The sequence below is a fragment of the Gobio gobio genome (assembly GCF_949357685.1).
Source record: "Gobio gobio genome assembly, chromosome: 21".
Lineage (NCBI taxonomy): Eukaryota > Metazoa > Chordata > Actinopteri > Cypriniformes > Gobionidae > Gobio > Gobio gobio.
The window spans coordinates 27,866,371-27,892,973 of record NC_137117.1 but is presented as its reverse complement, the minus strand read 5'-3'; the positions used below and the strand labels follow the sequence as shown (position 1 = coordinate 27,892,973).

Sequence of the window (26,603 nt, the reverse complement as noted above, 5' to 3'; positions counted from 1 at the left end):
GTCAATTTTAAACTCAATGAGAACTCACTTTATCAGGCCTAAGGCATCGGTAAATGATCATTTTTTGAAGTCCGTTGAGTTTATCACACCAGGGCTTGGGCAAAGCTGTGTTGTATGGCTCCTTATTGTCATAAATGGGCAGGAAGCTCTCAGGACTCTTAATGAAGCTCTCCCTATATTCAGCCAAAGAATGTGTCATATTATCAGCTGCACAAAACTTGATATAACATGCAAATGTAAAGGCCAATTCACACCGCAGTTTGTTGGGTTTTGTCGGATCAGTGTGTTACCCCAGTCGGCCTCTGTTGGCGTTGGTCAGGGTTTGTTGTCACCCGACTGAACATGTTCAATCAGCGTTTATTGGTGTCTGCTGGGGCAGTGCGAACATGACAGTTTTTTCATAAAATTCTAATCCAACTGCCAACTTGTTTGTTGGTGTTTGTTGGCGTTTGTCTGTGGGGTGTGAATTGGCCTTAACATTTCAGTCATTTCAGATGGCATGGCAGAGACTTCATACTTGAGGCCCTGAAGGGCAGGAAGATCACTGGCCCGGCAGATCTCATCCCAGCTCTTGTCAGGCAGCCAGTTTGGATCAGGGTTGGAGACGTTGTTCTGAAGGCCAACACCCCCAGTAAGCAGGAACATAAATTCAGAGTACTCAATCTCTTTCTTAGCCCTTAGAAAGATCAAGTTTATTGCACAGATTAAATCAACACCATATTGTAACATGACAATGTTGTATTCAGGACTGTATCAAAGCTTGATTTGTTTGAACTTTGAACTTACAGCAGTAAGTTAGAACAGAGTAGGAAAGAGAAGAGAAGTTTGTCCTTCTCGAAGAGAGAACGGCACACGTTGCAGTACAGGTTATAGGTGAAATGATCAGTCAGGTATCGGAGTCTCTTCTCTAGATTCTTAGATTTGTTGCTGTAGAATACATATGCACAATAAGTGTGATGCAAAGAAAACTGCATAATTTGTAAACTCATGTGTAGTTATTCCCCACCTGTCATGTATGGAGTTGACATAGAGGTTGACAAACCAGTTGAGTGAGTATTGATACATGGGGTCGATGTTGGCCAGGTCTGCGATACTGAAGAAGAGGATGGAGGAGTGCTTAGCGATGGCTCTGTAGCCCTCCCTCGACTCAGCTATTTCAATCTCAGTTTTCTCTGCGATCTGAAAGTTCACAGCAAAGCACAGAGGTTAAACTAGAAATTATCACGGTATTAATAAAGGGATTTCTTCTAAACCTGCTCTTTGATGCACTACACCTGCTGTTTCTTAGTAATCTCATTAGACATTATCTTGGAAGCATCCAAGATCTGGATGGCACTCTCGTCTTCCAGGATGTTCCCCTCTGAGGATTGCAGAGTCTCCAGGATTTGGTCCTCAATCTCCTTAAGCTGCTTCTTATTGGCTGCAGACTGAAGGATCAGGGCATTTCTCTCCTCCTCTAATTCAGGTCTGAGGGAAAAAACAGAAGTGAAATATCATACAGGGACATTAATTCTGAATCATATTTCTCAGGGAATCAAAAGAATAAAACCAGAAACTATGCTCTGCTTTACGAAATGTAATCATATTTTTAGTACCATTAAAGGGCGGGTCTAATGCTATTTCATGCATTCTAACTTATTTACACTGGTCAAGAGTTGGATTCTCATATTAAACATAATTTCAAAAAACGAGTTGGATGCATTACGGAGTATTTCATTGCCATATGCACTCCTTCAGGAAAGTTTTTTTTTTCGAGTATGGCGCTGTATGATGGCATTAAGGGCGGAATTGCTTGTATGGGCACTTCTCCCGGATGCGCATATCAACCAGAGCGAGAGCAAGAGCGCACCCATTAACAAGCTTTGTTCGGGTTACAGAAGCCGTCGACAGCGCTGTAATTTTGTTATTAGACCACAAAATCAACAATGTCACTAAATAAGTGTGTTTTTGGTTGTGACGGAAAGATAACCTTATTCAGCTTCCCAAATAACCCAGCGTTAAGGAAACAGTGGATGCAGTTTGTTTTTCCGGAGAAGCAATAGAGTTCTGCAAGTGTGTTTGTTAGTTCCTGGTCATGAGTCGAAACCGCAGATGGTAAGTGAAACTGCATCAAATGTCTGTGTTTTGTCGGCAATCGGCACATAAGTGCATATAATGTAAACAATGTATACTGTATAATGTATACGAACGTATAGTGAATCGAAAGTTATCCAGGGATAATGTTATGATGTATCTTGTGTGTGTGTGTGTGTGTGTGTGACTCTTTAGCTCTGGCCACTGTACGCCTGCACAAGCTCGGTTGGTTTCGGAAAGAATCGGTAAAGCATATCCGTCTTGTATAAATATGATAAAACTAAACTAGACTCTTCGGAGATATGAAGGATGCAATACTACTCTATAGTACTCAAGATTAACATGAGATTGGCAGAAACTGTGTGTGTTTTGTACCCTTTCAGATCTGTTTTATTATTTTCATGACAATTATCACATTACCATAAAGCATCTGGAGATTTTTTTCGTGATTGCCATTATTCTCAATGATTTTCTTTACACAGAATCTGACACAAGCGCTTCCATGAAATATAGCTACATTCTATAAAAATAAGATCATGCATTATTTTTGCATTACAGTACTTAGAAAAAAGGGGAAAATTTTCATTTGTAATGAAAATAATGCCTAAAATAAATCAATAAATGTATTTATTGATTTATTTAGTATGCATGAATAAATTAATAAATAAATATGTATTTATGATTCATTACATTCTGGCTGTATGATTAATTAAATACTGGCTGGTTTTTGCTACTTATTAACAGTTATGCATATTTGTATACATGTAAGAATTTTTATAACTAACTAATAATTGAATTAATAACCTCTCTTTTGCTACCACAATGCCAAGCAGCTGGTCTTCAAGGCCCTCTGGTGTAATCATAAAGTTCAGCAGGCAAACTTTGGTAGCTAGTTCAGGCAGGTAATGAGGGTTCCTCAGCTTTGTAGTGATGTAAAAGCGGAAGTCAGTCGAGTACTCAATCACACTCTCGCCCAATCTGATACAGTCCACACCCCCTACAAAAACAAAGCAGGAACTCACTTTTATTTCTAATCCCTCTTTTAGAGTCAAGTATCAACAAAAAAAACCCAAATCAAATAAATTATTGTTTTAGGTTTAAGGAAGATACCTTGTTTGAAAACTTGTTTGAGCAGCAGCGGCTCTAAGGAGGGGTCAAGCTCCTCTCCTACATTCTCCAGCAGCAGTGGAGTACCAAACTGGATGCAGTTCTCAAGTGTTCTCATGTAGTCGGCATCAGTTAGCTTAATCACATTCAAGTTATGCTCCCTTTCTGAGTTTTTCACCCATTTGTTGGCTTGGCCCTGTGGATCTATCATTAACGGCCTGGCAATGACAAAACTTGGTTGACATTTTGGTTCTGAAATCTGATGAAAAGATTTGTCATCTTTAACAAACACAAATTTTGAAAGGTTTTGGCTTTGTTGAGTCATACCATCTTCTGGAGTTGCTCACTATAACGCCATTGTCAATGGAGAAGATGTCGGTGGGCAGGCCAGCGATATTCCAGGCCCTGATCTTGATTGGATCTCCAAGCGTTTTACTTAGAGAGAAGTCATCAGAGGATGGGATCTTCTTTGACTGAGTGGACCAGGAATAGGAATATAAATTACACTGAATGTTCATTTTGCAAACAAGACCAGTTTTCACAGAGAGGAGCAGTGCTGTACCTTGCAGAGCTTGGCCCACATTTTAGTACAGTCATTGCGGAAGCTGGCAGTGAAAGCTCCCAGGTAAGCAATAACACCAGCAGATATCAGCACATCACCTGTCAAGTTATCATACGTGCATTGAAGATCATTGGCTGCTTTCAACCACCTGTGTAGAGATACAGGAACACATACTCGGTTGGCCTGAATATAGGAATTAACTGTTTTCTTAGTTTTATAAGATTGGTCATGGATGATTGAAACCTTGATTTTTCTCCTCCTAAACCTCCAATAAGTTTCTCGGCTCTCTCCAGCTTGCGAGCACAGAGGTCCACCTGGAACTCCAGCTGAGCTTTCTCTTCAGTCTTTTCCTCCAAAGTCTTCTGCAGTGAGGCCAGACGATCCTCCACTTCCTTTAGCTCCGCCCTCTTCTGGTTCAGCAGGGCCATGGTGGTGGCCAGAGATTCCTGAGCTACAATAAGGTTAGCTTTCTTAGGTCCCACCACCTGAAAGAGAAAATAATTATGATTTTGACACATAGTATAAAACAATAAAGAAAAATATTTTAAATTAATAAAATTAATGTAATAATTGAATATAAAATATTTTACAATATAGAATACATAAATAAATGTGTGGGTATAAATATAAATTGATATAAAATAATACTGAGAGTAAGCTAGACAAATTTTATAAATAAATAAATAAATAAAAACACAAAATATCTGATTTGAGAAGATATTGAAGAAAATATGTGATGTAGAAGAAAACTCTACACGGTGTGAGATACATAAAAGGTTTTGCCACTCCACCTTTGCCACTCTGTCATAAACTTCCATTGCAGTGATCCATTTGCAAAGCCCCTCAGCAGCAGATGAGGCCTTTGCAACTTTGATGGGGTCAAAGTCGGGGTTGGTCATGTACTCACTACGGATTTTAAGCATCACTTGGACCTATCACAAAACAACATCAATAAAATACATCAGCCACAGTGTTACAAAACAACATTCACACCCTACAATACAATAAACACTTACAGGTATGTTGTCTTTGTCATATTCCTTCAGGTCTTTGAGGAAATTCATGTCCCCAAGCAGCTTCTTGCTTGGACCCCAGTAGTCAAGAATCTATTAGAACAGACACCATGCTGTCGGTAAACATAAAAACAAACAGAGCTCTTAGCATGTGACCTGACTAGACTTGCGTTTGACCTTCTGTCCGGTTCCTGCAGGATCATTGATCTTCTCTGGCTTGATGTCCTTCATTACACACACTGCTGCCATCACCAGCTTGACTCCTGATGGAGGGTTCTTCATTGCTTTTACAATGGTCACATCAGCCGGCTGAAATCACAAATCAACCCACATCTTACATAATAATCTAGCATTTTATAAATCACAATTTCCAACTTTTAATCATACATGAATTATTACAGGTCTTTATTGATATTTTTTAAACATTCTGAGAAGGGTTTCATCTAAACCCCCATCCCAAAGTATGACATTTCTGCAATTCTGCATTCAGCATGGACGGCTTACACATACAGACTTAAATGTAAAATTTTTATCCGTTTTGTAAAACGGAAAAATGAAACATCAGAACAAGATTAAAATGTGAAATTTGTGAAAATGTGCATACTAAATTGTGATTGGTATTCATTATTGCATTAATTTGCATACTTAATTGTGACAGGTATTGTCTTCCTTGCATGCCTTTAAACATTTAAAGCTGCCTTCACACAGCACAGTTACTCTACAGGCATCTGAATATGCCTACTTCTCTACTATATAGTATGTGAAAAGCAGTATATAAAATATATAGTTGACCTTGAGTGTGTCCAGGGCAGACAGCGCAGCCTCCAGTGCAGGGATGGCCTCAGCCAAGTCACTCTCACACTCATTCTTCAAAGCCTGGGCTTCGTTCGCTTTTAGAGTAGCCGTTTCTTCATCCACACGGACAAGCTTGCTCTTTGCCTCAACCTCGACTGACTCAACCTCTATAACCTGCAGATGAAAAACATGTAGCTAACATATGTAGGACCACAATAGGAATAACAGAAACACTGTAAATCTATACATCGGCAGTACAACATAAACACACAATTATTTGCTTTAAACACAGATACTGTATGATAGACGTTAGGTTTCTTACTTTCATTATATTGGTGTTGTCAATCTTAGCTTGCTCAAGTTTAGGCTGCAAGTCCACCAGCTCCTTCTTCATTTCACCCACCTAAACCAGCATAGATGCATTCAAATCACTGCCTTATTGACCATAATTAAAAAGCTATGAGGTTATAAAAAGATCAATTTTAGCATTATATACACCAATGTATGGAATGAAAAGATACAATTACCTGCTACTTTCTTCTTTACATTATTCTTAGCACATTACCTGAGACTCTGCAAAAGCTAATTTGTCCAGTCCATTTGTATATCTGTTTTTAGCACTCATAACAGTGTCTCGTTTTTGAGTGAGAAGAAGTCTGAAGGCAGCTATTAGCTCCAGGTAGGAAGTTGGAGTCACATAGTTATGGCGACCCAGCTCTGACAAAAACCTGCAAACATGAAACAATTTTACTCTTGCCTGAAAGAATATTTGTGATAACTTTACTGTTCAACATTGCAAAGTGCCTGTGTTCTACAAGCCACAAGTTAAAGAAATGACCCATCTTCAGTGGTTTTTGGAGGAACTACCTCTTTAACGGAGCATATTAGCTTAGATATACGCATCATACCTGTGAGACAGATCAATAGCAGATGTATGGAAGGTCTTGCAGATTGGCACGACTTCCTGTCGCTCAAGATCACTCAGCTCCAATGTCTCCAAAAACTTATTGGCCACTCGCTCCAAAGCCTCTTCAGGCCATGGCTGGGGAGATCAAAAGCTTTAAATTCACTTTCAGAGAAGGTTTATATTCAAAATGACCATAATTACTAAAACGCTTAACCATCTCTTCTCTGGCCTTGCCAACCTCACCTGAAACCAATCTATGGTGCAGCAGTTAATGAGGGAAGGGAACTGTCTGAGGCGGTTTCGGAAGGCATCTCCTATTGGGCTGAAGGCCACTACTACATGTAGGTTCTCTCTGCAGCGAGTCACAAAATAAGCAAACAGAGCCAGAGGGCTGAAATCCACATTTTTATTCCCAGCCTGAGCAATGGGCCGTACAGCCTGTAGGGGACACAGAGAAGAACCCACAGAAATAAAAATAAATTATTTTCTTACAATACAATACAAAACACACATGAATAAAGAGTTTTAGCATTTATTTAGTCAGTATCTTACCTCCAATATTTCTTGCTTTTCATCCACAGCAAAAATATTTGGTACCTCTCCTGTGTTTAAAATGCTGTCCACATCTTCTAAAAAGGCCTCATCCTTTATCTGAGCATCAGTGAGCAGGAACACCATTTTCTGGCCCTTTACTCCAGCATTCTTCATCAGGCGCTAAACAATACAAAATGTGCCTTCTAATATAATTTTAACACAGCTCTTTTCCATTTAACAAAAATTCTAAGTGACCCAGGGCTGTTAAGTTACATAAATATTGTAATATACACTTGGAATATTGCACACAAGTAGTATTTCTTACTTTTATGGTGCTTTAATGGTGTTTTTGTGCTTTTTTAGAGCTTGACAGCCCCTGGTCACAACACATAGTAGTGGCATGGAAATAGCTACATGAAGATTCATTAAAAAACTTTTGTGCTCCATGGAAATAATAACAGCATACAGGTTCGAAATGACTTGATGGTGAATAATTTAACTATATAATACCTTGAGATCATCTCTCCATTCATTCATGCCATAGCTTTTGGAGATCTCAGGCTGGAACAAAGTCATATTAGCCATAAAAGTGGCGAGCCTGGTGATGGACTGACGGCCGCTGCCTCCAACTCCAACCAACAGAGCATTTCCCCCAGGCTGTTTTAACACACGGCTGATCCTGGACAGGTGCTCCAGAACGTAACTACACAAAACAAGGGAGACAATCAATCAACACTGTCAGACTTTTGATCTCTTAGATAGTTCTTCTTATTGGAGAATCACAGTGACATTTTGCGCTTTCGAAAAGTTACCGGAATATGACCAAGTTCATGCGGTTCTTGTGGGTTTGGTTGTACTCGTCCAGACAGGCTTCTACCACCTCACCAAAACGCTCAATGGAGGGAACCTCTGCATACAGCCTCTCACTTTCATCCACATCAGGGGTCATATAATCACCAAATAGCAAGTTACGCATGTTCTCATCACAAAGCTAGGAAAAAAAAACATACAAAAAACAAATAATCTTTGGTTTTACAGGGTGAGACGTTCCTTCATATTCACCACATTCATCAATTTCAAGATATTATATACTAAATTATAGTTATGGCTACAGAATGAGAAAGCCTTGGATGTTTTTTATACGTACATTGCTACCATCCTTAAGATGTTCGAAGACTGTTTCAAAGTTCTCCTTGAAATGCTGCTTCACAATATTGCTTAGGAGTGTGAAGAGCCAGGCTCGGTCCTGGTCGTCTACCAGGCGATCATAGAAAACGCGGTACACTTCGTGTACAAAAAGCCGGATCATTGTTCGCTTGTTTGCAAGTGATTCCTTCTTCAGTAGCAGGCAGCCCTGCACCACTCTTGAGAAATCTCTTAGGTTGAAAGTGTAATGAGACTTAGCTGGAGTGGGAAGGAGATTTTCAATGGCCTTTTTATAAACCTATTTCCCACAGAACACAGAATTAGACCATATAGAATAAAAGAGACTAAAAACAAAAAATGAAAATATATACTGTTCAAAAGTTAAGGGTGAGAAAGCTTTTACTAGTTAAAGAAATGAATCATGTTATTAAGCAAGGATGCATTTTTACATTTTTACAAAACATTTCTATCTCAAATAAATACTGAACTTTCTATTAAATAAAAAAATCCTGGGAAAAAATGCATCATGGATCATATTCCACAAAAATATTAAGCAACACAGCCGTTTTCAACATCGATAATAATAAGGAATGTTTCTTGAACACCAAATCAGCATATTAAAACGATTTCTAAAGGATCATGTGACACTGAAAACTAGAGTAATGGCTGTTGAAAATTCAGCTTTGCATCACTGGAATAAATTACATTTTAAAACATCAAAATAGAAAAATTATTTTAAATAAATATTACACAATTTTAGTGTTTTTACTGAATAATTGATTAAATAAATGCAGCCGTGGTCATCATATGAGACTTCATTCAAAAATGTAAATATCTTAGCAACCCCAAACTTTTGAACAGTATACGTATTAAAAGCCTTTTTACCCCATGACTCACCTCAAGTGTTGCAGTGACTATCTGATTGCCAATCGTGAAACAGTCAGTTGGGAAATCATTGATCCGGAGGTAAAAGGCCACAACATTAGAGAAAATGCGCACCATGGTCTCATCGCTGAATGAATTGATGCTGCAGATGTTAAAATGGCGAAGGAAACGAGGAGTCACTGCATTCCTGCCACCACCAGGGGGGCCCATCGCAGATATCAGTTGTATGTCCATAAGTGTGATCTTTGAAGTGTCCTTGAGATCATACCTACAACATAAGGACTTGATTATAACAGCAAAGGACATCAAAGAATCAAAAGGACTAGGACAGACAATACTGATTTATAGTGTACTGTAGGCTATAAGTGTAGTGTAGTGTAGTTTACCAGTTCCCATGGTCAAAATACTGACGAAGCAGCTCAATTGGAGGTTGTGCACCAAACACCTCTTTTGCTGGCATATTCATGTCATCCACAAAAATGATGCATTTCTTTCCCATGGGAGGTCCATACACTCCCTTTCGCCTTTTGTCTAGTCTGGACATAATAATGTTCTAGAGGATAGAAAGAGAGTTTGTGTTTTGGAAAAATACCACTGATAGATTAAGTGGATTCATTGTAATATATTGAAAATATGGTGACTGTGAAGTGGTTACCTGGGTCTGACTGGCACTGGTGCGAGCTGAGAAGTTGATAAAGAAGGGAAGGAAAAGGTCTTTGTCGAGATTGTTCATTAATTTTTCTTTCACATAAACAGACTTTCCAGTGCCAGTAGGGCCGACGAGCAAAAGAGGCCTAAGTTCAATGGAAAAATAAGATGAGTTTGGGTGAAGACAATAATATAAAATCTATAGCTTAACTAGCCCATGATTTACTCACCCTCAAGCCATCCTAGGTGTAAATGACATTCTTCTTTCAGACGAATACAATCGGAGTTATATTAAAAAAATGTCCTGGCTAATCCAAGCATTATAATGGCAGTAAATGGCCCAAAATTGGAAGCACAAAAAAAGTGTACCAATCCATTATAAAGTAATCCACACTGTTCATCGGGGTTAATAAAGGCCTTTTAAGGCAAATCGATGGGTTTTTGTAAGAAAAATATCCATGTTTAACACGTTATAATAAATGTATACGTTAGGCTATAGTGTAAGCATTTTGAACTGCGAGAGGTGTTACACTTTCACCGTAAACTGAATACAGAAGGCGGTTCGCCGTAAGCTAGATATTTTACTCATAAGTTTTAAATATGGATTTAAAATTTTTCTTACACAAACTTCACTTTCAAAGGCCTTCATTATCCCCCTGGAGATGTATGGATTACTTTATATTTATCCGTCTGAAAGAAGAACGTCATATACACCTAGGATGGCTTGAGTAAATTATGGGATATTTAAAATTTTTGGGTGAACTATCCCTTTTAAGGCTAAAAATATTTGGTCTAATTGGTACTAAATTATTAATATATATACAAATAATGTAACTCTAATCTAAATTAAAATGTTTCTGTTAATAAAAAAAGTTTCAAAAGCTTTGTCATAATTACAAAAAATCAACAGCTTTGTCATAATTAAAGCAAAAATATCTTACCCTATATTTGGGTGTGGTGGTGGGGGGGGGGGGGGGGGGGGTAATTGGTTGAGAAGCACTGGTCTAATATTTGTCAAGACATTAAAAAAGAATACTTACATCCCATATCGAATGCAGAGATCCATTAGATAAGTGTATCGTACAGTGTCAATTGTGGGGACAATGATATCCTGTACTTTGGTATTCTTGTCCCCTAATGGTACATTTCTGATCGACTCATTCCAGTGTACCCAACGTCCTTTTCCTTTGAACTTAATTTGAAGGGGGGGGAAAAGAGACTGGAGTAATACGTCTCAAAATCTCATACTACTAAACTTCTATGTACCAACCTCATAATAGTAGTCATAGACAAGACCTTTCTCGTCAAAGGGACATTCCCATCTTGACACAGTAGCAGGTATGGGGTAGTCTTCTGCATTTCCTGAGATAATTTTCCTCAGAAACTGATCAAATCGACTGCAACTGTCAGTATCACAGCAACCACCGACAGACCACACCAGGGCAAAGGTAAAAGCTGCCTACATAGGCCAAAATTCATGCTTACATTAAACTGTGTTCTGACAAGTTGTATATTATACCTTTTAAATTAATAATTACCATGATCCATGAGCGTATGTTTTTGTTCCCTGGGTCTTCATTTAAAGGTCCAGTCAGAAGCATCTCAAAGAGTCGTGCGAGAGACACAACAGTATTACTGTTGCTAGTGGGAATGACCTCCTGGAATATGAAACTTAATGTAACTCAATGAGCTCATACTGATTTGTTGACAACATCTAAGATCAAAATAATCTAACATGGTTATTTTATATGAAATTCATAGCATAAAGCAATTACCCGGCATTGTTTGCGTAACAAAACAAGTGCCGGAGGAAGTAACCACTCAAAGAGTTGCTGCAGTAGTGTGGAATTGTCTTGTGACTGAAGTGGGTCAGGAAGTGTTCTCATCCAAGATAGTACCAGAGGAGACCAGCCTAGCTGAGACGGCTCCATGTAGATCATTCCACAGCGACTCACTGTGGCTGGCTATTTCAGAAATCAAAAATTGTTAGCATGCTATAGATCATGAAAACTGTAGTGGATTTGAATATGCTGTATAACTGGACAGTGCTGAGGTTCAATATTAAATATTGTGACTTACAGAGGCTTGCGACAAATCCATAGCCTCAAAAATCAGACTCATCTGATTGGACATCTGAATAATCTCCCCACTCATGAGGCATAGCTAAAACAAAAGAGAATAGAGAATATATTTGATATAATATATTATATAATATTTTATTTTTTATATTATATATTTTATATGATTATATAATATAATTGCCTTCTTGTTGTCATCCAGCACAGTGTTCATGCTTTCAATCCACAGGGTGTCTATGGGGCCATCGAACACCACCCATTTCCTGTCTGGGGTCTCACTGGAGGCAAATTCTCGAAAAGTGTTTGCCACAATCCCATCAGTCCACTAATAAAACAGAAAGGAACAGGTGAAAAAAATGCACAAATAAACAAACGGTTATTTTTTATAATCTGTCTGATGTAGAATTCAAACTCTCACCTCATGGGACACAGGATCGAACTGACCAAACAGTTGACCCATCGTAATAGATTTAGGATTGACAGTTTGGTACACAACTTTTTCTTCTTCATTATAGCCCAACTCATTCATCAGGGTCAAAGTATCAGCAAGAACATGAAGTACTTTGGTTTTTCCAGCAAATGGTTCTCCGACAAGCATAAACCTATGGAATATTTTAAGAGAATATTTTATTATTTGTTTCAACCTTTCCATTGGATAAAAATCATCTTGTTTGATAGAAAAAAAAAGAAAATTTAATAATATAACACCTAGAACAAAGTAGATCACCATGCAAATGTAGAAGAATGATTACTCTATTATAATATTACTATTATTAATATTAGTATTAAATAAAATTTAAAGGGTTAGTTCACCCAAAAATGAAAATTAGCCCATGATTTACTCACCCTCAAGTCTTCCTAGGAATCATCTATGACATTCTTCTTTCAGACGAATACAATCAGAGTTATATAAAAAAATGCAAATGCTTCCAAGCTTTATAATGGCAGTGAATGGTGGGCAGTCCAAAATATGAAGACCAAAAAATTGTATCCATCCATCATAAAAGTAATCCACACGGCTCCGGGGGGTTAATAAAGACCTTCTGAAGCAAATCGATGGGTTTTTGTATGAAAAAAAATCCATATTTAACATGTTGTAAAATATCTAGCTTCCGGCAGACCACCTTCCGTACTCAACTTACAAAGAAAGTGTAGCGGTAGCGCCTCACGCAGTTCTACGTCCGACGCCATCGTCGCGCCAGTTACGCTTTTTCCGTAAGTTGAATACAGAAGACGGTCCACTGGAAGCTAGATTTTTACGTAATAACGTGTTAAATATGGATATTTTCCTAACAAAAACCCATCGATTGGCTTCAGAAGGCCTTTATTAAGCCCCGGAGCCGTGTGGAGCAGTTATATGATGGATATACATTTTTTTGGGCTTCAAATTTTGAGCTGCCCTTCACTGCCATTATAAAGCTTGGAAGAGCCAGGATATATTTTAATATAACTCTGATTGTATTCGTCTAAAAGAAGAATGTCATATACACCTAGGATGGCTTGAGGGTGAGTAAATCATGGGGGAAATTTCATTTTTGGATGAACTATCCCATTAATATTACACTTCCTTTTTTTTTGTTTGGCATACAGCTTAAAAAAAATATATATATATTTTTTTTTTTACATATATTTTACATCACCTGTATTTTTGATAAGGAAATACCCACTTACCCATGACGAACTATCATCATCTCATAAGTTTGAATCATTTTGTCCAGGAAAGCCTTGACAGGTTGCACATTGTGCTTTTTGCAGCACTTTTCAGCACATTCCAGGAACAACTAGTGCACATGAACAAAGATGTAATTAAAATCTCTTATTTCTCATTAGCAATCTAAATGAGAAACTAAACAAACAAGAAAAAGCATACTTTATAATCTGCCACAGGCAGAGAAATTCCTGGGAACAGGTCACTGGTGATTCCATTGAAAAGAGGGATATCATGGGAGAGAAACTTAGGCTCATTGACATCCTTGATGGACCGGAGAAGCTAGCAACAGAATGAGGATAACGTATCAGATTTCAGCCAACTTAGGGTATAAGATACTATGCTAACTATTCTTTTATTTAATTTACTTACAAGCATATCCTCGTTTTCATCTGGAAATTTGAGTTTGAGGTTGCCAGCAGCCACCAGCACTGCTTTAACAGCTCTCATGCCATAGTCATAGTGAAACTGAGAAGACAGCTGCTCAGAGCACAGCCTGTAGGTCATCACAATCTTCACTGAGAGAGGCTTAGCATTGAGGAAGCCATATGAGTATAAGGAGATCTCAGCGATCAGTGCATAGTTGGGCACCATCATGGCCACTGTTCTAAACAAGACCTGATTAAAATGAAAAAAGAACAGTATAGTTAAAGCCACATCGGACAGCCTGATGTTAAAGTCCTCATGAAATCAAAATCAATCTGATTTACTTTGTTAGTACACATTACACGTCTTAGGGTGAACAATTAATGCGTGCAAGTTAATACACAGAAAAAAATGGTTTGCCGTGGTAATCTTTAATCAAAATCTGAAAAGTAACTTCTGGTCTGGAATGGTGTTCCCTTTCCGATGACGGCAGTTTGACGGCTTGGGTTTGAATATCCTTAACCACTCCCCTCCAACCATTAGTCTGCTATGAGCGAGAGATGGAGAGGAGGAGCGCTGAAATAAAACCCTGCCCTCTATTCAATATTCCATTTCACTTGGAAATACGTCACAGCACTGAAATAAAATCAGTTGCAACTTCCGGTTCACTGGGACTTTAATGAAACAAGTTACACATAATACGGGAAAAAAAAAACACCTTCAGGTTATCAGGAAGTTCAGATCGGCCAGCGTATCCAGGGTTCATGGTGATGGCGACAAAACAGTTGGGGTTGAGACGTAACTCTGTGCCCTCAAAGTCAAAATATTCAAGCTTCATTTCGATGGCCCTCTGAATACACAGGATCTGCTGAGCCACCACCGACAGCACCTCCAACTCAATCCGGTTAAATTCGTCAAAGCATGCCCAGGCACCAGTAGACGCCAATCCCTTGAAGAACTAGGAAATATAGTCAGGCAATTGATGACTTAATATAAGAGTTTTCATGTTATTCCCAGAGCCCATTGAGTACATTATAGATAAACTGGTGAACATAGCCTAATGAAATTAAAATGTGTAAGAGATAAACATGCTGAAGTTTCTGAACTATAACCAGATACGAGTCCTTGATGTCCAGAACACCAGCTTTATGTTTGAAATGTAAAAACTGTCACCTTCCCCATGGCTAGGTAGTCAAGGCCATCTGAGCAGTTAAACACCACACATTGAACAGCAAGGGCTTTGGCCAGATCTTTGGTGGTTTCAGTTTTGCCTGTGCCTGCAGGTCCCTCAGGAGCTCCACCCAAATTCAAGAAAAATGCTCCAATCTTTGAAAGAGCACAATAAACCAGATATCAAAAATAATTATGCCTCAAGCTAATCACAAAAATGATAAAAACATTTAGCTAGCCTGATTAGCGTCAATTTGATTATTGTTTCAGATTGAATACATTGTCACAGCTGAGTATTTTCTGTATTCTCATTATAGAATAATAAATTAGCCATTTAATATACCAAAGTTCGGTAGCATCTGTCTGTAAGTGGTGTGATGACCAAGCGAGGAGAGTTTCCAAGGTATTCATAAGCATACTTGACATCACAGTTTATAATGCGGACACGAACATTGTCATTAGCCCAATAGTAACGTAGCTGGGCAAGCCACTGGAAATCTGTCTCACTTGAAACACCTGAAATAGATATTGAAAAAACAAAAAAGTACAACACATTAACCACAAATTTAAATAATTATGTCACACATTAAAGATCACTTTTCAAAATGTTTTTACAAGATTGCAGAATGATTGCTTTATAAACTACATAATATCAGAGCGATAAACAAGAGAACCTTTCTCTATCATCTCCATGATAACATCCCTGGCATGAACATCTATGGTCACTAGGGCTCCAAGAGTGGTGCGTGTCTGCTTGGGCAGCTTCCCCCTCACCAGCTCTACGATATCGTTCAACTGATTCTGCAGCTGATCATAGTAGTTCTTCAGACCCTATGAAATCATCAACATCTTAGACAAATAGCAAAATAAGCACAAAATTCAATGGTCCACTGATATTCAGAGTGATTTCCTTACATTAGCTCCACTCCTGATGGCCTCATGTACCTCCAGTGTCCAGTACATCTGAGAAGTACAGAGGACCACCTGTCCAGGCCACTCACGTACCCACTGACTCCTTTTAGTGTTTGGATATGCCTGAACACAGTAATCACAGAAACATGGTGCAAAAAATATAATAAAGATATACATTTTAAACAAAAAGTGCAAATAGGAACATGGGTTTTTACCAGCCTGGAGTGATTAATCACATCCCTGATGCTTCTCAGCATTATGTCTTCCACCTGCAACAGCCACTTTTCCACAGCTCCTCGAGCTTCAGAGGTAGAGATCCTCTCGATGAGCTCCACGCGCTCCCCCTCACTGCTGTACATGGCCTGGATGTCCAGGTTGGGCAGGAAGTCCAGTTTGGCGATGCCTTCAAAGCATTTCTTTAAGTGAGGCTGCACTCGCATGGGATCTTTGGTTTCTGAGAGAATCTCCAGCATCTCATCATTTGAAAGAAAAAAGAATCTACAGAGTGTAAAAGGATTATTCATAAATATGGAGGTTATATGACAAACATAAATGAAAATGAGAAATGATGCCTTGGTAAATGAATTAAATAAATAAGAGAAAGTTGAAATACTAAAATAAAAATTAAAACAAATTAAATATAAATTAAATAAGAGAAATTGCTAAAATAACACAGCAATTGTGTAGTATCACAAATGGAACTGCAAAAATAATGACTATTTCCAAACATGTTTCCTAAAGAAAACTCCTGTCTACCATTGGTCAAAAAAAGCCAGTGTTGCTGTGCTGAGATTGTCAGATTACACCTTTCTCTAAGATCTACTTATGAATGTCTTATTTTAACATTTACAAAATTCCATACTTTAGCTTGAAACATGCAACTTTTTAAATATACTACCGTGGAAAAAACAATCTTTTCTTTTCAAGGTATGCATTCAGGCCCTTCATAATGTTCTCAAGGAGGTTGTAGGACTCTTGCAGTCTTTCGAACAAGCCAGGAAGTGAAGTTGCAGGTAGAATCTGTGCAAACGGGAGGATTATTTGTATTTTATTTCTTTCAAAAATAAAAAAAACGATGAATGAGGTTCATGCTAGCCCATGAGCAAAATTATTTCTAAACCTCCAATTTTTTTAAATAATTTTATTTTGTTTAATCACCTTTGGGTCCTTCACACAATGTGTCATAACCTCCTTCCAGTGTTTGTTTACGATCTGGAAGAGACGGCCCTCCTCTGGCATCTGCTTCATTATATCCTCTGAGCTGAAGATGGGCTCCAGGTATAGCCACTGATGTTGTACCTTCAGCCACTCATCTATAGTGTCTTGGATACGGATCAAACGCTCCTCCCAGACCTGGTTTGAATCAGTAAAAATCTAAATTAGTCTTTCTAAATAAACTCAGTATCCCTTGACCACGATAAAGAAAACTGACAGACCGGAAATGAGCTCATAATATGTTTTTTACTTGAATATCTGTCTGAATATTCTTTATGCAGAAAACTTAACCAATTGCTAAGAACATTAGACTTAGACTTCCTTTATTGATCCCTGATGGGAAATTGCTAAAATAACACTGCAATTGTGTAGTATCACTAAATGGAACTGCAAAAATAATGACCATTTCCAAATTTGTTTCCTGAACGAAACTCCTGTCTACCATTGGTCAAGAAAACGATAGCCCCACCCCAAACTCACATAATTGGTTAAGCCGGTGTTGCGGTGCCAGCCACTTGTCAGAATGATAAAAACAAATAGCACTTACATTTTTCAGTAAATTTCTAGTTATGAATGTTTTTTTTTTTTTAATTAAAAAAAATTACATAATGTAATGTGAATCAATAAAAATGTGGTAGTCTTTATATAGACACAAAAAATGCACATTAAGCTCCAGGTGAGTGGAAAAGTTTTTATTAGATTCATTCCGTTTTTGTTTTTAATATAAATTTTTTTAATGATTTGAAATACCCACAAGCTCACCTTAATTTCTGTCTCGAAAGGCTTGATGAAAGGAGAGCCTCTCATGGTTTGGGTTTTCACTATCTGGTCATCTAGCATGGTTTGAATCTCATCCACAGAGGAGAGAATGGAAACGCCAGAGTCCCTGTATGGATGATAATGAAATGACACCGTATCCCAAACCTCCACCATATTCTGCATGGCTCTCTCCAGAGCGAATTCCTGAAAGTGAACAGTTTCAGTTTAGTCTCTTTACGGCATATAACTGCACCAAATCATCTTGGGTGGATTCACAGTGTTATTACTTTGCTGGCTCCTGCACTGATGCTTTCAAAAGATTCCAGGTACGGGGTGAGGTTCTGTTTGAGGATTTTGCGCAGAGTGCTGCCAGAATCAGGGATCAAGTCTTGGCCCGCAACTTCTGACATTTGCTCCCAGTGTCGGGGTCTGATGCCGGGGTTACACAGGATAGACACCATTGGAATGTACTCCTAAGAATATAAAACATATAAATTCTGTCATTAATCTTCCGTCATGTAATTCCATGAGGGTGAGTAAATGATTGTTCATTTTTGGATGAACCAATCCTTTTATCTGTAGGGAGGAAACACTACCTTGAACTCTTTGACCTGCTCTATAACACTTGAACAGATGTCAATAGTGGCACTTTCCCGTTTGATTTCCTCTTCATCTTTGGGCTTCCTCTTTTGTCCTGCTTTTTTCTCCTTTTCTTGCTCAGCCTTCTTTTGTTTCTGCTGGAAGAACTTCAGCATCTTGTATATTTCTCTGGTGTACTCCTCAACCTCCAGCTCTATACTCTCACCATTCAAATCCAAGAAAGACCCGTCCATCCATCTACACTCAGATGACAAGACAAGATAGCATCCATAAAAGATAACATAAATCAAGTTTTTGGAGTCTGAAAATAGTGGCAATAAAGTGATGCATTTCATAATTATGGACCAGAGGAACATCAATCCACAAACCTCTTTCTTGTGCGTTGCCATTTCAGAACCAAGTTGAAGAGCTTTTGATAGGGCTCAATAGTTTCCTTGATCACGTCAACCTCTGGGTACAAGGTTTGGTCCCATTTGTAAAGGGCTTCTTCTTTGTTGATAAAGACAATTAATTCCTCAATGTCCTGGATCCTTTTCTGCACTTGTCTCACATCAGAAGCATACTGGAAACGAGAGAAAGTATTGCAATACTATCTTTCAGAAGTCCAATAATCATGATCAAAGATCAAAGAAATAGTTTAGCCAAAAAAGTTTTGTAATAATTTTCTTGCCTTCATGTCATACCAACTATGTATTTACTTTCTTTCATGAAATACAGCAGGAGATCTTAAACACAATGTCCAAGCTTTTGTTCTCCATTCAATAAAATTGATGCAAAAAAGAAAAAAACAGAAGCATGGATGTTCTGCCTGACAGATATCCATTTGTGTTCCAAGGAATATGGGGTCAAAATGAAGTGACTGACACAATGTTCATTTTGGGTGAACTATTCCTTTAACTGGATTTAAGTTTGTAATATACCTGTTGAATCATATCGACTTCAGAGCACTCTGCAAATTCCTCCATCCTGCGGCCTACTTTCTCTACTTCCAGCAGCAGTTTCTCTCTTCGACCCACAAGTTCCTGCTGACCCTTTTGCTTGGCTTCTTCCATCACCTACAAAAATGTGTGTAAGTCCTTCTAACTGAAAACCTACAGTTTCTATACTTGATATTCATTCAAATCCATCCCTGGACATTTATTAAAAATATCACCTCATCACTTTGATCGAAAATCGGGTAAATGTTTTGTGGCCAGAGCATTACTGTGGCGTTCAGTTCAAGGTGCTCTGCATCAAATATATGAACATCCATCAAATAATTCATCCTGTGTTGTATTTCCTGGAAAAAGTATTTGAAAAAGCAACCATTTTAATAGTTATCCATACTAAGAACATGTAAAAGTAAATAGTTCTGAGGTACCCACCATTATCTTATTGTTGAGCTCCTCTGTTTCCTTGGTTTTCACCTGATTAATGTAAGTAATCATTTCTATCATGTCCTCTGTTGTTTCAGGGACTTTCAAAGCCCTGTCCCGAATGGCCTCAAACTCTTTACAAATCCTGAAAAACAAAACAAATATATATTATATATTTAAAGAGAAAATTATTGTTCACCTTAAAATTGTTACACAGGTTTTGAAGACATAAAGGTGAATAAATGATGATGTTCATTTTGTTTAATAAATGACACGTTCGTTTTAAGGTGAACTACTGCTAACACATCGGCAAAACACTGATCTTACTGAAGACTGCTTTGATGGTGTGAGCTGACGAGCTTCCCCACAAAGATTTCGGAAAGGGTTTTCACTTTCTTTGCAAGACCTTGTTTGAGCTCCTCACAGTCCAGTTGCACCATGTCAAAATGGATCAAAGAGGGAAGACCAGATATCTCTTGCGACAGGGCCCGAAACCTTTCCACTTCCTGACATGCAGCCATTTAAAATGTAAGAATACAGACATGTAGTGTAAACAGATTAAACACAAAACAATAAAAACAAACACCTTAGTATATAATTAAAAACATATTACCATTCAAAGATTTGTGGTCGGTAAGATTTGCTTTTTCTTTTGAACAAAATGAATAAGACTTAGTATATATGACATTGTTACATTTCAAATAAATTCAATACAGTTTCCACAAAAATATATATCAGTAAAACTGTTTTCAACATTAATAATAATAAGAAAGGTTTCTTGAGCACAAATCAGCATATTAGAATAATTCCTGAAGGATCATGTGACGCCGGAGACTGGAATAATGATGCTGAAAATTCAGCTTTATCATCACAGGAATAAATAAAACATTTTAAATATATTCCAATAGAAAGGTTATTTTAATAATGATATTTAAAATTTTTACTGTATTTTTGATCAAATAAATACAGCATGAGACTTATTTCAAAAACAAAACTATAAAAAAAAATCTTACTGACCCAAAACTTTTGAACAGTAGTGTACATAATGTATTGAAATAAATATGAGCAGACCTTGGTGTACTCATCGTAAGAATGCTCTTCTTCCATTAATTTTTCCACTTCAGACTGTGCCACCCCATTGACTATCCAGTCATAGCTGTCAACTAAATAATATCAATGATAAAACATACAAAAATAATTCAGCAGGGAATAGTAGAGTCATGAAGTACATTGCTAACATCTATGTGGTTTTAGCACATTGCTATGCGGTTGCTAAGGTGTTGCTAGGGTGTTTCGGGTTTTGGTTACTCACCATAGCTCTGGAAGTGTTTGGCAGGTCCATCCAGGTTTATCCGTACAGCATTCCTAAGAGTGGTCTCTGCCCACATCTGAACATGATCTGAGAGCTTGGCATCCACTACAGAAACATTGCCCTCTGCTAGCCATGACTGGATCGTCTGCACATTCTGTGGGACGGGCCGGACTTAATATCGAACATAGATCGGTCCGTTTTTTTTCATATAGACAGAATAATTATGTGAAACACAACTGCACAACATTATGTTTCCTAACCTGCATGGTATTGCTGATCAGGTTTGCAATTTCAAGCACAGCCTGCTCTAGATCATGAAAATTAGGATAAAAATCCATCTTCTCGTCATCAAATATTAAGTCCATCTTGAATAGGGGGAGTTTGCTGATGTTGAGGGGATCGAACAAACTGACGAATGCCACCACACTTCTCTCAACTAGAGCCTTTAGCTAAAAGAAAAACAATGGGTAAACAAAACCAATTATTAAATTACCCTTAGGCAACAAAAACACCAACTGTTGGAAATAAAGCTCATGGTTACTGCTAGCAGATATTACGAAAAACAATACTCAGCAGCTCACCTGATTGGATAGAAGCGTTGAGGCACAGTTGTAAAAGGAGTCAAGCTTTTTGGGTTTGACTTTCTGCAGAGTGCCTTTGCTGGTGAGCAGTTGAATGACTTTGGGGAACCAGGCTTTCATGAGTCTGTCCTCCACTCTCTCACACTCCACAGCCACTTTGTTCTTCAGACTCTCACAGTCTACAGGCCCTTTGGACCTTTATAACAGGTTTCAAGAAGTACATTACTCATTCACATTTCAAGTCATATGAATAACTTCTTTAATATAGTTTTAATATAGGTGTTGCGTGTGACTGTCCAGAGTTTGCACAAAAAAAAGTCTCATTAAAAGGCTAATATTCTTTTTTGTTTAAGTAGTTTAATTATTACATATTTATTATTTCTTAAAAGTAGTTTTATATTTATTTTATTTTATTCATATTTACGGTAATAACTTTTATCAGCCAAAGTAAGTCATGTAGGAAGTCATTTTACTGTCATGTAGCAAGAAAACCATTAAAATAATTATTAAATAATTGTAATAATGTTTGAAACCCACATGAATATAAAAGATGGCATATTTGTGCAACTTGTGTTTTGATTTTCAAAAGATTTCTCCTTTTCATCATTGACCCAAGCAACAAATACACAGCATGTAATGAGAAATTGAATTGATTGATCCCAGATCACAAACATCATCATCAAGAAGTACCTGCAGTCTGAAAGATCAATAAGGAGCAGGTGGGAGAATGTGCTGTAGCAATGATCAAGGACGCTCTTCATGGCTGGATGCAATATGTGTAGATTCTTCTGTATCTCTTTTCGACTCTGCACAAAGCTGTCATGCCATGGACAGGAGAAATCTAGAATCCTGGGGAAGCAAAACCAAGATCATAAGTTGTAAGACACTTTATAAACTGGCCATATTAAGATTATTATGATAAAGGTTGCTAGAACATGTACATTTTTATTTGTAAATGTGTGCACACTTACTCAGCAGATCTGTTGCTCTCTTGAGAAATTGTGTCAGTTGACTGTGGATCTTTTAGTATAGTGCTTACTAGAAAAAACATTAATAACAACCTAATAAAGACCCAGTATTCTTCATAAAAACGTTAAAACGCACAAAAAACAGATCTACAATTTATATTATTTTCTGTAAATCTAGTCATTTTCTGGAAAATGTCCTAGTTAATCACAAGAGATAGAAAAATATTTTAATGAAAAATGAGCAGGGCCAATGTGTTTTTGAATGACCACTTTGACATTATCAAGACAACAATGACAATGTGATGTTTTTATTTTAAGAGCAACGATTGGACTCACCTCTGTGCTTGATCATGACTCTGAGATAGGTCTCACCGACCTCCTTGCATATGACTTCCAGCAGCTCTTGTCTGCCAGGCCCCTGACGGAGCCGATGGGACACGCGGGTCAACATGGCATCCAGCCACTGTTGCTGAAATGGCGCAACAGGACTTTGCTCAACACACTCTTTCAGGAACAAGTAGTTCATCTACAAGGAGAATGTGGAGGGAAAAGTATAAAACACAATTAAATGAAAAGATCCACCATGTAAAAAGAGGATAACTGCGTGGTAAAATATAATAGCATACATATTGTTTCCTCTCTTCAGTGATCATCTGAAAAACAAAATTAAATGACATTATTAACAAATGCAATGCATCTTTATGAGACTGCTTAAAGTGTGTGAGACGTATGAAAGAGTAAAACGTTCATACTGTTGCAGGAAGCTCTGGTTCAGATGAAGGAGATGCTGGTCCTGCTTCCTTGGCCTTCATGTAAGCTTGCATTGCCCTGTCAACTCTAACAAAATTGCAGTTATCCAATTACAATAAGACTCGATTATATTACAAAACACCATTATGTTATATTACATAAACAGCAGCAATATCCTGATCTTTTATCTAAAGCTAAAATATTTTTTTTTTTCAATTTTTTGTATAATTTTCTACACATGCTGTTGTTATGACCATACATTAATTAAGTGATCCCTTATTTGATTGTATAGCCTACAATAAAACTTTACAAATTTGTTTAATTGAACTACAAAAAAAAAAAAAGTGATTACAAAAGAGAAAAACTATTTACTCAATATAACCTACACTTCAAAAGTTAAGGTTTTTAAATGTTTTAGAAGGAAGTCTCTTCCGCTCACCAAGGCTGTATCTATTAAACCAAAAATACAGTAAAAACAGTTATATTGTGTAATATTATATACATAAATTATAATGATTTAAAATAACAGTTTTATATGAATATATTTTAATGTAATTTATTCCTGTAATGGCAAAGCTGAATTTTCAGCATAATTTGTAATACATCTTATTATGTATTATTGCACAAAAATGTACAACTATTCCTGTCTTCAGTGACACATGATCCTTCAGAAATCATTCTTAATAGGTCGATTTGACCTATTAATCGACCTTGTCGATTTTTGAAAATTATTTCTTTTTGTTTTTTTATTATCAGTGCTGAAAATCGTGGAATGTTTTGATAGAATATTTAAAAAAATAAAGAAAAAGCATTTTATTAAATAAATATTTTCTAACTTTATACATCTCTTTACTGTCACTTTTGATACATTTAATGCACCCTTGATGAATAAAAGTAAGCTAACGTTACCTTCTTTTTTTTTTCAATTACTGACCCCAAACTTTTGAACGGTAGTGTACTTTTATAATGTTCAGTTAAACCAACATTTTTATGTTAAATAAAAACGCCCAGGTTAATTGTGAACAACCTATTAACAAATAATAAACAATAACAGCGATTAACGTTAAATGCACCAACAAAGCTCTTACATCATGTTTTGGAGCTGTTGTCGCTGCTCCTTGCTCCTCCTGTGTCGCAGGAGTTTTCTCCTCACGGCCAGCCTGCTCTCTGGAAGGCCTGACTCTACCTCCTGGACCGGAGGGCTTGGGATAGGAGGGAGGGCATTGTACCTCCTCAGACCATTCTCCTCCCGAGACCTAAATGTCCCAGATGAGGTCGGCATTTCAGCGACTGAAAGAAATTACGATATTTGTTCCGTTTAAACATATATTAATGTGTTTTAAAAAAATCGTTCGTATTGCTAGAATTATGAGGGAAACAAACTGCAGAGCAAAGTTGTGTCCGTACCTAAATAAATTAAAAATAAATCTTGAAGTGATTACGCATTTTGCCGTTTATCGTAGTTTTGACACGTCATACGTTCTTCCTCCTAACGGTTTTTTTGAGATCCTTGCTCCAAACTGATATAAGTTTGTTGTACTTGTGGAATTTCCGTCAACATATGGGTTACCATGGATGCACAATCGGAAGTGCTTTGTTATCAGCGAACACAAGAAGCGCATTGGGGAAGGTCAGAGAGATATCTCTTAAAGGGATAGTTCACCCAAAAGGAAAGTAAAACTATTCTGATTTACTCATAATTATGTCTTTTCAAACCTGTATGACTTTGTTTCTTTCAAAAGTATATCAGTTATGATACAAAGCAAAATAATTCACTTTTACTGTCTGGTTAAAAGATCCAATGAAAGTACTGCAAATGGTGAATTAGGATGTCAGTCCCTAACACTCTAATAATGTTAATAATGCTTATAACTTTTCACAGAAAAAAGAAAGTCATGCAGGATTGGAGCAACATGAGGGTGAGTAAATTGACAATACACCTGTTTTGCCTTCTAAACTTATTTTGTTAAAGGGTTCAATATACTATGTTGAGATGTAATATTTTATTTTTATTATATAATTTTTATATATATATATATATATTTGGTGCTTTTCATTCCTAGTTATGTAAAGCCTGACAAATTAAATATTTAAAAAATGGAACAATTTATTGAACCTTTAGACAAAAAAAAAAAAAATTAAATCCTAAAAAAGTTTGCATGTGTTTTATGTTTTGTATCATAAAAACACCTTGATTATTTATATTGCCAAAATCAAGATGCCATTCTGATAGCTTGTAATGTAAATCAATGAGATCTTTGCATAGAACAGACTTGCATAATAAAAATGCATATAACTATCAGTCATCACCCTATATTTTCCAATAATATATCATATTAAGATGATAGTCAAATGCTTAGTTTTATGATCAAAGCTCTGTCGTTTTTATTGAGGGAGGCTAAACATATAATTCAATGCAACACACTGAAGATGAGAGAGCATCATGTGATACTCACATTTTAAAATGATATAAAATTATTCTAAACAATTATATATAGATAATCAGGTAAACCCAAGTTGCTTCAGTCCAGTAAGTGGCCATCTTAAAATATTACTAACAATAGTTATTAATATTTTTTACAACAAAGTTATTCTTGATTTGTATACAGTAAAAAGCCAATTATACTAAAATGCCTTTTACTTGCTAAAAAATTAAAACTATTAATCAGAAGGAAGCAAGTAGATTGTATAACAGGTTTTTCAGCAAAGTTTTGATCATGTTGATCATTTAGAAATGCTCAGGCTTTAGGGTTAAATCTGTACATTTGCCCTTTTTCTTTATCCATGTATTTTTTTTAATACCTATGATGCATGTTATAATGTGGATGTCAAGAATTAGCGAGTATGAAGTATGCATTCATCACTCGTGATATTAAATAAGTTGACAAGTTGAATTTGTGAACATACACACCACAAGATGGCAACATTTTCCCAACATCATTACAATTAGGCGCATGGTGTGATTGATGTGGTGCTGGTAGATGCCCTGTAGTTTAATTACCTTCCGAGAGATCCTACTTAGTCTGTCTGGGTGTGAACAGTCTGGGTGTGATTCATTTGCAGCCACTGTGGTCCAGTAAACGTCCTTGCCCTGAAAATGACTCCTCGTGTAAGCAAAACCATAATAAAGGGTGTCTGGGGACAAAACAGCCTGGGTGG

General features: G+C 37.1%; 1 protein-coding gene across 1 annotated transcript in view; it reads right to left on the bottom strand.

The window, feature by feature from the left end:
* The window catches only part of dnah12 (dynein, axonemal, heavy chain 12), a 30,180-nt gene extending 5,151 nt beyond the window's left edge, over positions 1-25,029 (bottom strand). The window contains exons 1-62 of the mRNA XM_079802539.1: positions 24,852-25,029; positions 24,533-24,734; positions 23,447-23,531; positions 23,321-23,347; positions 23,031-23,220; positions 22,698-22,764; positions 22,417-22,575; positions 21,727-21,922; positions 21,406-21,594; positions 21,146-21,299; positions 20,905-20,996; positions 20,161-20,339; positions 19,843-19,978; positions 19,632-19,757; positions 19,399-19,533; positions 18,847-19,040; positions 18,475-18,715; positions 18,166-18,351; positions 17,882-18,082; positions 17,063-17,257; positions 16,803-16,924; positions 16,120-16,402; positions 15,908-16,027; positions 15,667-15,823; positions 15,336-15,508; positions 14,996-15,148; positions 14,541-14,780; positions 13,829-14,074; positions 13,619-13,738; positions 13,420-13,529; positions 12,167-12,350; positions 11,933-12,073; positions 11,750-11,833; positions 11,446-11,634; positions 11,209-11,328; positions 10,941-11,129; positions 10,711-10,862; positions 9,678-9,816; positions 9,409-9,575; positions 9,035-9,290; positions 8,139-8,435; positions 7,804-7,982; positions 7,502-7,694; positions 7,010-7,171; positions 6,701-6,895; positions 6,459-6,592; positions 6,116-6,278; positions 5,873-5,953; positions 5,548-5,724; positions 4,933-5,064; positions 4,759-4,848; positions 4,534-4,674; positions 3,986-4,227; positions 3,743-3,890; positions 3,508-3,653; positions 3,184-3,398; positions 2,878-3,070; positions 1,275-1,467; positions 1,007-1,179; positions 787-927; positions 518-676; positions 29-173 (exon numbers count right to left, since the gene is read on the bottom strand). Coding sequence (XP_079658665.1) covers positions 29-173; positions 518-676; positions 787-927; positions 1,007-1,179; positions 1,275-1,467; positions 2,878-3,070; positions 3,184-3,398; positions 3,508-3,653; positions 3,743-3,890; positions 3,986-4,227; positions 4,534-4,674; positions 4,759-4,848; positions 4,933-5,064; positions 5,548-5,724; positions 5,873-5,953; positions 6,116-6,278; positions 6,459-6,592; positions 6,701-6,895; positions 7,010-7,171; positions 7,502-7,694; positions 7,804-7,982; positions 8,139-8,435; positions 9,035-9,290; positions 9,409-9,575; positions 9,678-9,816; positions 10,711-10,862; positions 10,941-11,129; positions 11,209-11,328; positions 11,446-11,634; positions 11,750-11,833; positions 11,933-12,073; positions 12,167-12,350; positions 13,420-13,529; positions 13,619-13,738; positions 13,829-14,074; positions 14,541-14,780; positions 14,996-15,148; positions 15,336-15,508; positions 15,667-15,823; positions 15,908-16,027; positions 16,120-16,402; positions 16,803-16,924; positions 17,063-17,257; positions 17,882-18,082; positions 18,166-18,351; positions 18,475-18,715; positions 18,847-19,040; positions 19,399-19,533; positions 19,632-19,757; positions 19,843-19,978; positions 20,161-20,339; positions 20,905-20,996; positions 21,146-21,299; positions 21,406-21,594; positions 21,727-21,922; positions 22,417-22,575; positions 22,698-22,764; positions 23,031-23,220; positions 23,321-23,347; positions 23,447-23,531; positions 24,533-24,726 — 9,990 coding nt within the window. The 5' untranslated portion in view covers positions 24,727-24,734; positions 24,852-25,029. The remainder of the gene's footprint in view (positions 1-28; positions 174-517; positions 677-786; positions 928-1,006; positions 1,180-1,274; positions 1,468-2,877; positions 3,071-3,183; positions 3,399-3,507; positions 3,654-3,742; positions 3,891-3,985; positions 4,228-4,533; positions 4,675-4,758; positions 4,849-4,932; positions 5,065-5,547; positions 5,725-5,872; positions 5,954-6,115; positions 6,279-6,458; positions 6,593-6,700; positions 6,896-7,009; positions 7,172-7,501; positions 7,695-7,803; positions 7,983-8,138; positions 8,436-9,034; positions 9,291-9,408; positions 9,576-9,677; positions 9,817-10,710; positions 10,863-10,940; positions 11,130-11,208; positions 11,329-11,445; positions 11,635-11,749; positions 11,834-11,932; positions 12,074-12,166; positions 12,351-13,419; positions 13,530-13,618; positions 13,739-13,828; positions 14,075-14,540; positions 14,781-14,995; positions 15,149-15,335; positions 15,509-15,666; positions 15,824-15,907; positions 16,028-16,119; positions 16,403-16,802; positions 16,925-17,062; positions 17,258-17,881; positions 18,083-18,165; positions 18,352-18,474; positions 18,716-18,846; positions 19,041-19,398; positions 19,534-19,631; positions 19,758-19,842; positions 19,979-20,160; positions 20,340-20,904; positions 20,997-21,145; positions 21,300-21,405; positions 21,595-21,726; positions 21,923-22,416; positions 22,576-22,697; positions 22,765-23,030; positions 23,221-23,320; positions 23,348-23,446; positions 23,532-24,532; positions 24,735-24,851) is intronic.
* Positions 25,030-26,603: the final 1,574 nt, after the last annotated feature.